Source organism: Diabrotica virgifera, chromosome 5 (assembly GCF_917563875.1).
Source record: "Diabrotica virgifera virgifera chromosome 5, PGI_DIABVI_V3a".
Taxonomy (NCBI): Eukaryota; Metazoa; Arthropoda; class Insecta; order Coleoptera; family Chrysomelidae; genus Diabrotica; species Diabrotica virgifera.
Genome location: NC_065447.1, coordinates 224,789,269 through 224,800,915, shown reverse-complemented (window position 1 = coordinate 224,800,915; position 11,647 = coordinate 224,789,269). Strand labels below are relative to the sequence as shown.

Sequence of the window (11,647 nt, the reverse complement as noted above, 5' to 3'; positions counted from 1 at the left end):
TTTAATCGGAAGGTTTTACCACATTCTTCACAAATGTACTGATTAGCAGTATGCTTGTGGTAATGAAATATGTGACTTCTTAAACCGTTGAAGTTTTTGAATGTGGCTCCACAAGTGGAACATTCCGAAGGACCTGCTGTATGCATCATGATGTGCTTCTTTAAATTGCCTGTTCTAATGAATCGGTCGCAAATATGACATTGGCTTTGTTTGTGTTTTAAGCTGTGCAGATAGAACGGATATCTGTCTAAAAAACAAAAAACATGTATGTATTATGGTAAGATAATTAGGATTGTATGCCACAGATTCAATGACGTAGCCAGTCATAGAATCTGTGATAACATAATGTGTTATGATTACGATTACTGCTATCATCCATGTTTGGCTTTTTAGCATTTATTTACAACCAGCGAAAAGAAGCCAAATCTGTGTTATAAACAAAAATCAGGAAAACGTGCTCAATATCAGGGAAAGTGTTTTAAGGAACATTTTCGGGGAAGTTAGAGATGTATATGGGTGCCGCCAAGAGGTTACATCTATTTCTACACATCATCATCATCATTCAACCTCAAAAGTCCACTGCTGAACATGGGTCTCTTCCTCCTATTTCCAACCTCGTCTATCTTGCGCCACTCTCATCCAGTTTTTATTTAGCCTTCTTAAATCGTCAGTCCATCTTGTAGGTGGTTGACCATTGCTTTTCTTGTCTTCCCTTGGTCTCCATTCCAATAGTCTCTTTCTCTATCGCCCAATTGTCATTCTGGCTATGTGTCCTGCCCATCCCCATTTTAGTTTGGCTATCCAGGATATTTGGTTGTAGAATTTGGACTTCTTCATCTGGACGACTTGTAGTAGGGTTCTTCCTCCAACTATTCGGTAGAGAGTAATCGAGCATTATATGTGGAGATGTTGAGGTTTATCTTTTTGACTCACTTTGAATAAGGTTGGTTTATAGTGGTCGGGTTTTTGGCATTTACACACTGTGCTTGCCTTGCAAGTATTCATATTTATTCCAATGAGTAGCTGGGAACCGTTAATTGATTCCTGTGGAGCACCGCATACAGGAACAAGGCTAATATTCAATGTGATTTCGCCCAGAGTCCCAAGAGCATCATTAGCGTCTGCGTGATGTGCGACCATTCAGTTTTTAGCAGGATAGCTTCCACCTTAACTTACGGATTTTTGCATCTGATTTTCTCCATATTTCTTTTTACACATACCATAAGCTTTTTTCAAGCACCACAAAACGAGGTTCTAAGTATTCCACGAAAAATGCATTATCTTCTTTATGCAGTAGACTCGTTATAAAATATGCCTCGTTAGAGAGGGCTATAGTTCAATAAGAATTTCACGGGACACCTAATGTATCTCGTTATAAGCGAAACCTCGTAATATCCGTGTTCTTTGTAGAGACAGTATAATGTATATGACATTGAAACTCTCAATTTTGGCATTTGATGAAGAAAAATCAAATTTCAATCAACTATTTCTTCACTTAAATTAGAACTACAGACACCACAAATCCACTATTCTTTTAGTTTTTTATAAGCTAAATTTTTTGTAAGAGACACTTTTTTGATAAAATAAAAACATGTATTGGCGAGGAACCGCAAAGTGGGCGACGCCTGGTGGCAAATTTGAAAAGCATCAACTCAAGGAAAACATTGACTTTGCCATTAACTTGTGTACATATTTGCGGTCAGTTTATGTTGTAATTAAAGTTACGTTTACACGTATCCAGTAACTGGCGCCAGTCTCACTGGAATGCGAGTGCTTGACTAAGACAGCGCTGGATAGGTTCGTTTACATGTATCCAGTAACTGGCGCCAATCTCACTGGCACTCTTATTAAAAATCCTAATACGGCTACTGAAACCATAGGTACGACAGCGCCAGCGACTGGAACGCTGTGTTTACACGTGTCTACAACCACTGGCACGGGGTTAGAGGAGACGCGGACGAGTGCCACTGGCACGAAAAATAGACCAGCCTTCTATTCCAGACAGCGCTGGCAGACAGCGCTGGACTGGAACAGAAAAGCGTTTACATGATGCCAGCACTGTCGTTACAGTGCGACTGGCGCCAGTTACTGGATACATGTAAACGCGCCTTAACAATAATTTCGACTTAAAAAAACTATTGCAGTGTTCCTCAGTATTCATTCCTATTATACTCTACGTAATGACCTAAATTAACCAATGCCAAATCACACATTTTGTTAATTAAACGTTTGTATTAAACGTAGTATTTTTTAATGTTTAAGCGACTGCAAAATTAAATAAATGAATAAAATGTAGTATATATTCTGTACATAGAATGTACATTGTTATGAAAAATATCCCGACCACTTCGTAATTTCCAGAACACAATTATTATAAAATAAATTCATCTACTTAGTTTCCAAGTTTCCAGTTTTTATTTAATTAAAAATTGTTATCTGTCGGTGTAAAATAAGCTGTAGTGCACCTATTAATTAAATTAAAAACAAAATTAGAAATCCTAAGATAGATTAATAATTTTTAGAACGCTGTGTGATTATCGGGGGCCAGATTTTTTTATGAAAAAAAGTAAAAAACAAATCAGTAGTTAGCATCAAATTTTAATGAATGCATACAGATTAAACATAATTTTGAGTCGTCTTTAAGTTATAAGATGTCTTAGTTGCAAAACTTAGTGGTTACTTTGGCAAAACACTCCTGTAAATGATTTTAATTTAACGTTTTAGAACTGTGAATTCAAATGACAAAATGAATTGTTTTCCTAGCGTTGTCGTCCATCTTTGAAATTTTGAGCGCCCTCTGTTGGAATTTAATTTTGCGAATAGGGCAGAAGTTGCTTAAAATTTGTAAATATATTCATTCCTGGTAAAAATGTTACTTCCGAGAAAAAGTGGCACCTCGACCCCTAGGATCAAAAAACCCTACAGCACAGGTTCAACTTGAAGTTCAACTAAAGTTGAAAAATTAATCTATTTTTGCAGCATCGTTTTTCTAAGTAATTAAAAAGAAAACTAATTAGATGTGGAGTTAAATCCGGAAAACCACAGAAATGACATAAAATTTGACATTGGCATGAATACAAAATCATCAAGTACTGGAGAGTGCTGTTAGAAACAGACAAATTTAACCCTAATTGTGAGACATTTAAAGATACAGGAAATGATGACATCTTTACTTTAATCACAATAAAGCTGCACTAAAAATAAACAAATTAAGACACTTAGAATGTTACGAGGAGCTTTCCCGAATCATGATTTACAAATAAACTTTGTAAATCATGATTTGGGATTTACAATGTATATACATTTACAATGTATTTATCGTTTTATTTATTATTTATATGATAAGGAAAGAAGACATACGTGAATGCAAGGACTGCAAGGTAATAGTTAGTGAGACAGTAAGCCAACAACATAAGCTGCTTGTTCTGGACATCGAAGTAAAAAGTGAAACTAAACCAAAATATCGAAGAGGACCACAAAAAATCAAGTGGTGGATGCTAAAAGATGAGAAAGAAGGTCTATTCAGGGAAAGAATAGTAGAGAAAATATGGTGGAACATGAAAGGAAGCCCTACTACAATTTGGAGAAAAATGGCTAGTAGTATTAGAGAGACTGCTATTGAAATACTGGGGAAAACGTCAGGAAAAAAGTTTGAGGATAAAGAGACTTGGTGGTGGTCAAACGAAGTTCAAGGAAAAATAAAAGAGAAGGGAAAATTATGTAAAAAATGGCAAGAAACCAGATCCAACACAGATCTTCAAAACTATATGGTCACGAAAAAGGAAGCGAAAGTAGCAGTAGCAAAAGCTAAAGCAGAAGCGTATTCAAACCTATACGATCAACTTGATACCAGGGAAGGCGAAAGGAAGATGTATAAAATAGCCAAGCAGAGAACAAAGAAAGCAAAAGATTTAACCAGATTAGATGTATCCGAGATGAAAATAATAAAATACTAGTTCACGAAAAGGATGTCAAAAAGAGATGGAGAAAGTACTTTGACAGCTTATTAAATGAAGAATTTGACAGACAGCCTGTGGAGCCAATGGAGACAGTAGCAGCAATGGTCACCAAAATAACAAACGAGGAAGTGGCTCAAGCGTTTCAAAAAATTAAGAAAGGAAAAGCGGTATGACCAGATGATATTCCTGGGGAAGTATGGAAAGCATTGGGAGAGACAGGAATAAGGTGGCTAGCAGGTTTATTTAATAGAATTATGGAAGTTGGACAAATGCCAGACGAATGGAGAAGCAGTATACTAGTACCTATCTACAAAAACAAGGGAGCTATACAGCAGTGTACAAACTACAGGGCTATAAAACTGCTTAGCCACACCATGAAAATATGGGAGGGAGTAGTTGATAGACGGATATGTGAAGAGACCGACATATCTGAGAATCAATTTGGCTTTATGCAGGGCAGATCAACAACAGACGCAATTTTCATTATAAGGCAGTTGATGGAAAAATACAGGAGTAAAGAAACAAACGCTCATATGGTATTCATTGATCTTGAGAAAGCATATGATAGAGTTCCTCGAGAGATTCTGTGGTGGGCACTCAATAAGAAAGGAGTCCCTGGTGCATATGTAAAGATTGTGAGGGATATGTATGAGGGAGTAATGACTAGTGTTAGGACAGGTGTGGGAGAGACTGATAAATTTCATGTGAAAGTAGGATTGCACCAAGGCTCGGTGCTTAGTCCGTATTTATTCTCATTAGTTTTGGACCAGATAACAGCAAAACTACAGGGTAACATTCCATGGTGCTTAATGTATGCTGATGATGTCGTGTTAGTAGGAAATAGTGAAAGAGACTTAGAACAAAAACTGGAACAGTGGACACAAGCTCTGGAGAAAAAAGGTTTAAAACTTAGTAGGACAAAGACAGAGTATTTGGAATGTTCATTTAAAGTTACTACAAATAAAATGGTATCTTTGGATGGTGAACTGATTCTAAAAAGCAATAGTTTAGCAAAAGCAATACCTGGGATCGGTATTACAGAGTAATGGAGAAATAGATGGAGATGCATGCAGTAGAATTAGGGCTGGATGGATGAAGTGGAAGGAAGCGAGTGGTGTGTTGTGTGACAGAAAAGTTCCAATGAAGCTGAAAGGAAAATTCTATAAAACAGCCATAAGACCGGCTATGATGTACGGAACTGAATGTTGGGCAGTGAAAAAGAAAGAGGAACAACCAATGCATGTGGCGGAGATGAGAATGCTTAGATGGATGAGTGGAGTGACAAGAAAGGATAAAATTAAAAATGAGTACATTAGGGGAAGTCTAGGTGTGGCACCAATTGATGCCAAAATGAGAGAACATAGGTTGAGATGGTTTGGTCATGTTCAACGTTGAGACGTTAATCATCCAATACGAAGAGTAGCTGAAGTGCAGATTCCTGGAAGGAGTAGGAGAGGAAGACCAAAGAAGACGTGGGAGGAGACGATTAGGCAGGACATGTTGGTAAAGGGGATTAATATTGATATGACCCAGGATAGAATTGTGTGGAGAAATGCAATTAGGGAAGCCGACCCCGCATAGAGATAAGGCAAAGAGAATGATGATGATACATTTACAATGTATATACATTGGGATTTACAATGTATATACATTGTAAATTATGATTTGGGAGTGTTCTACGTATCTTTCAACTGTGTTGGTTTGTTTATCTCTAGTACACCTTTATTGTGATTTTAGTATATGTTAATTATGTCTCCTAAAAAGGTAAAAAAAATAAAAATAAATGATTACCTGAAAAACTTAAATTACATGTTTCACAAGTAAAGCTAGTATTCTGTGCTCCCTTTCTTTGTTTATTTGTGTTTGGTTGACTTGTTTTTTCTACTTTTTCAGTTTTTATATCACATTTTACACTTCCTTCATTTGGATCTTCATTTGTTGTTACTTCATTTGAGTTATCATTTGCATCTTCATCTGTTGTTGCTTCATTTGAGATATCAACTAATTCTGACTTTATTTGAATTTGATTTTGTTTTATTATTGGTTTAGAAACTATTTTTTGCTTAGTGGTTTTTGTCATTTTTGGTACTGAAGATTCGACTTTATTAACAATAGGGGTTGTCGCTATCCTTTGAACTATTGCCCTTTTTTTTAGAGCTTCTAATAGCATTTGATGTGCCTTTATAATACGTTTCTTAACCATCAAAGCCATTTGAACTTCTTTTGCACATTTTGTACAACTATATTTCGGTAAGCCATCCCCTTCATGTACCTTTAACATAAAATACTCTATGAAACACTTAGTTTATGAAAAAAAGAAGTTTATTAAAAATGTAATAAATCTATAGATGCTACAGAATTATCAATAGGCAATAACTTAATAATTTGTAGTCTTTCTCGTTTTCTCCAATTAAAAGTGGTACACATCTCTACTGGACATAAAAAGTGACCTCGCAGAGGAGAACAAACATTTTGTTGGTCCAGAAGAAAAATGTCGTAACTGAAAAAAGCAAAATTCTTCAGGAGAGCAAAAAAACGATTTATAAATATTTAAAATAGAAATTAAATAAAGAGTAATCTTCCAGGAGCATCGGTATGGCATTTATTATTACAACAGTGGCTTTTATTTTCATCCCTATTGGTTCGAATTTTATTCTCTTAATTTAATCCCCAGGATCTGATAATTTGATATGCAATTATAAAACAGAGGGTTATAAAAACCGAGATTCTAGTGAAAATGCTATTAAATCGTTCATTGAAGATTTCAACATTAGTGGTATAACCAAATACAGGCAACTCCTACGGCTTGTCTTCTTAATACACATGATCACACCCACCAACGATGACATTTCCTTAGCCTCTTTTTTGATAATTACTTTATTAAATGATCACATATTAACCGCTTAACGCACACATTTATTTGCAAAAATACGTCAAAAAATTACCTACTTATTTTATTAGAGTAAAATAAACTACAAACAAGACTATTGTCACTAGATATAATCTAAAGTGAAAAAACGCATATTTTATTAGAAAAATATAAAATAACAAATACCCTCATGCGCTTACCCGAGTTAACTCGGTCGTAACTTTTTACATACAAAATACTACAAGTAAGAGAAGAAAATCGCAATTATTCAAGTATAATAATGTTAAATATTGCTAACAGTGTGACACACTATAAAACAAGGGGTTACACACAGAGGTCAGTCAGGGCAGAACGTGACGTCAGCAAAATAGAATTCTACTCATCGTCATCTCACCCCAGTCGGCAGTGGTTTAAAATTAGAAACAAGAAATCAAGTGGGCACGGGCGCCCATATAAAAATTTAAATTTTTAGGGGGGCCAGACGTGAAGATGTTGCAGATTACATGAAGGCGCCTTATATTTCGTACAAATATTTTAAACACGAGATAACTCGGTTAAGCAAAAATAGAAACGTAGTTTAAAACCGAGTTAACTCGGGTAAGCACTTTAAGCGGTTAATGCAACTTCTAGATGCATGACTTCATTTGACAACATCTATCGAAGAATATGTGTTGAATTGTTCATTTTCCAAATATGTACTGTGTAAATAGCATTGCTTTCATTTCTTAGCTGGTTGTGGAGAAAGCCCTGTTAGCCTCTAAGCTGGTCGGTTTTAAGGTCATCAAGTAGCCATAAACCATGGACAAATGATCGCCTTTCACTTTTTTCGTCTCATACACGGCTATTTCTTTTTTCAAAAAATCTTTTCGTAATCTTTTTTAGAACTAGTTTTTTTTGTTATAAAAGTTTCTCTCTCTCGTTTCAGTTCAACCTCAAGTTCTTGTTCTAAAATAAAATTGACGGGTTCTGGATTAGCTGGCTCGACTTCTACTTCCATTATGTCCTTTTGAACTAACAAATTTTTCATCCCTTGTCGCATTGCATTCTTTTGCACCATGGGGAAATAACCAGGACTGTTTAGTTCTTCATCATACTTTTTTGTATAGCTCGGCATTACGGCTCGAGTTCTGGACATTTAATTTGTATAAGACAAATTTCATGGTTGTGTCTGCCATTTTTAAAGTAGACTCTCTTCTGTAAAAAGGTTATACAACCAGTTTCACTGGTTGAAGAGTGACAATTAAGTCATTGATTATTGACCACTCGCCAGCAGAGAATTTAATCACAGAATCAATGTCTATTAAAGCTTTATCGATGCAATCTTTTTGGCAGTAAAAACGCTCTAGAAACTTTTCACATTTTCATGAGCAGATCACTGTAATGAGGAATCATTTTAACAGGCATTATTAGTCACGAAAACACTTGTACTGGAGAGAGAGCAGAAAGTCAGCTAAAAATTAGACAAATAAAAGAGGTCTTAAGAGTCAAAGGGTAGGGGTAGGCAATGCCTACGCACCATAGTTGAGAGAGAGGGCAACGCGATGTAGCAGTTCAATCACACTTCTGGGACGTGCTACCTACACGTGGCCATGTGGTATGGGATAGAGTGACAAGTTGCCCACTCAACAGCTTTGAATAAAGAGGCTAATGAAGACATGAAGTATTAAGTTATTTCGAATTTGTAGAAAAATGTAAAAAACGCTGGATTGTTGAATGCTGGGTCCAGCAATTGGAATCTCTAGTAACTTGTACCACTTTTTAATAAGAGCAGGATATAAAATGAATGCTAATAATATAATGAAAGACAATAAAACAAAGAAATCAGAAAACAATTCCACACAGAAATATTGACAAGCTAATACTACACACAAGTACGAATTTTAAATTGATCATTAAATAAAGAATAAAATTATAATACTTTCAAAAAAATACCTTTATGGATGTTAATATCTCTAGCATTCGGGGAAAATCTCCGCCATATATGTTAACTCTACTTGGAGTTCTATTTAAACATAATCTGCATTGAAATAGCGCTACGGGTGTAGTCATTGTGCTTATGAGTTTACAAATCAAATTCGATTCTATTTACAAAAACTATTGTCTTGTAAAGAGAAATATTTTTGTTTACGTTTTATAACCTTTATAAAACTAAAACTCCATAAAACTCATTATATATCTATGTAAAACGTAAAACTCCTATTTTATAGGTTATGGAGCCCATCCACTGTCAAAGTGTGTCAAATGGAAAAGTTCTTCTCTTCTTCTATCATTCTATACAAGGATCTACAGTTCGAGCGAGTCTCGTAAATTGCACGACTTCGAGCCACGCTTCACGCAACCGTATTTGCGTACTTGTGTTTCGAGTTGCGTGGTCGTGCGGAGTTTAATTTACCAAATTTAAATATAATCGTTTCTACTGATTCATAATATGTATACTATAATATATTATATTAAAGTTTTTAACATTGTATTTTAATATGTTTTGAGTTGTGTGGTCGTGCTCTGGTCGAGTGGAGTTATAATTTACCAAATTTAAATATACCTAATCGTTTCTACTGATTCATAAAATGTATACTATAATATAAATATATTAAAGTTTTTAAATATTATTAAAGTTTTTAACATTGTATTTTAATATACTTTGTTTTATTAATAATATTACCTAAGTATTACAGCTTATTCAAAAAAAGTTCAAGATAAATACCGCGGTTTTTCCATATGAAAATGCAAAGCAAAATAATACAATTTGCAGAGTTTGTAAATGCTTGTTTTTTGATAAAATAATACAAATTGTATGTAGGTAGGTAGAGTAGCAAAGCGTTGAGTAGTTATAGCAAAAGTAGCTACGCCATATCTGAGACACGATAAGGATGAAATTAGTTTTATATTTTCTTTTCTCATGCGGAGCATGCATGATGGAGTATGGAGAGTTTTTTTAAATACGTAACAAAGCATGTTGCTTTGTTATCTATGTTGCAAATATGTTTTTTTAATTACAAAATATGTTGTTTTCAATACAAGTACCTAATTGTTGTTATTATTTACTGAGCATTTAGTTTGACTAACGCTCGATTTCATAATAAAGTTAAAGTGTGTGTTACCTTAAAAATATGCAATTGTTACAGTTAAAGAAAACTTTAAATTTAAAGTCCACTTTAACTTTAATATAAAATCGAGCCTAAGAAATTTTATTTGACCCCTCCGTGGCTCAGTGGTAAGAGCGCCTGCCTTTGGATCGAAAAAATCCGAAAGGTTGTGGGTTCGAATCTCACCAGGGTCAGAAATTTTTCATTTATTATAAAATAATGAATGAATATAGTTTCTGTCCTTGTGGGATCGGTACTCACCGGAGGGACCGCAGACGTTCGGATACAATTAGCGTCTCTTTTCAAAGACAATGACGTCGACTTTGCAAAGTAACAAGACACTTACTCAACATACACACTACACATGACACTAATACTCATGTTGTGACTGGCCGAATGACATAAAGTCCATGCCAATATAAACAAAAAAAAAGAAATTTTATAAACTTTGGAAAATAGCATTTCAAAAAAAGTACTGTAAGTATGCTGTATTTTTTATTTTTTCTCAAAAAATAAAACAATTTTATTTTAAAATATATATTTTATATTGACACATAAAAAAATAAATTATTTTTGAATCAAAACTTTTGCAGCCATCATATCGGCTTCTTCTGAAGACGGCTTTTGAAATTTTGACCTTTTCTTTCCCTTTTTAATTTTTTTCGTTAGAAAAAATTTCCTCTGAGGGATAATTTTTTTATTGGAGGGTATTCTGGATGTGGATGGAAAACCCAAATTGATATCTTTTTGATTTCTTATAGCATCTATGGTGGGTTTTATATCGGGACTACAATTTTTTGTACAGCCTTTAATTCTTCGAAAGAAACTAAACACTTAGTACAACGATTCATTTTCTACTTACAACAAAAAGAACAGTGAAAATAAAACAAAAGTTTAACCACACTTAAAAGTTTTAGAACTTCACACCACAGAATCAAGTTACTCAAATTTTCAAACACCTCACCTGACAGAGTGTCTCAAGTACGATTGCGCGAATTCGTGCAATTTACGAGACGCGCCCCGTCTGTAGATCTAAGTTCATTCTGTACTTCACAATTTAAAATGTTTTGTGAAAATATCAGACATGTTAACCGTAGACAAGGCATACTGAGCAAAAAAGCGTAACGCGCGGCAGTCTATCTTTTTACTAAGCGATACCGCTCATATGACGGACAAAGATGGCTAGACCACTCAAAATGAATATTGACCAATGGCGTCCTTGATATCGGCGTTACACCTCGATGCACAGAGCGGCCCATAGCTTGCCTAATCTAAAGGTTATTATATCTATGGAAAATATCCTTTTTTATAATCACAGAGTTGCGCCAAATGTAGGCAATTTACAGTTCTCCTTGCAGCGTTGTCGGAGTTTCAATATTTCCTTATATGTACTAAAATATAAAATTAAATTTGGTGCATATTTCTTTGAAAAAATTGTACCAAAAACAATGGTGTCACCCATGATACTATAAATAACAAGATAATATATTGCACATCCGGAAGTCGTGACGTAACTGGAGACCGGCAAGTTCGTAGTCATTCGTAATGTCCGATTACTTTGAATTGTTCGCGGTTGTCTTTTATATTTTATCTTTGACAGTTATTTTGACTGGAATCTCGACACTAAATTTCTTTCGAATACATTGAAGTTTAATGTTATTTTGCTAATTTAATAATTTCATCACATAATGCATACAAATCCCATTTAACTTTAATAAGAATTCAAATTTAAC

The 11,647-nt window shown here is 34.6% G+C and overlaps 1 protein-coding gene across 15 annotated transcripts in view; it reads right to left on the bottom strand.

Annotated features, from left to right (window-relative positions):
- The window catches only part of LOC126884694 (gastrula zinc finger protein XlCGF46.1-like), a 220,260-nt gene that overhangs the window by 85,464 nt on the left and 123,149 nt on the right, over positions 1-11,647 (bottom strand). For 4 of the 15 annotated variants that reach the window (XM_050650798.1, XM_050650797.1, XM_050650795.1 and 1 more), the window contains exons 1-2: positions 8,761-9,237; positions 5,751-6,231 (exon numbers count right to left, since the gene is read on the bottom strand). The exons of 8 other annotated variants lie outside the window; for them this stretch is intronic. In XM_050650798.1, the coding sequence (XP_050506755.1) occupies positions 5,751-6,231; positions 8,761-8,877 (598 nt within the window). In that variant the 5' untranslated portion in view covers positions 8,878-9,237. Of the gene's footprint in view, positions 1-133; positions 248-5,750; positions 6,232-8,760; positions 9,238-11,647 lie in introns of those variants that run through there. 3 more of the 15 variants (XM_050650796.1, XM_050650786.1, XM_050650776.1) reach the window with 3 other exon arrangements.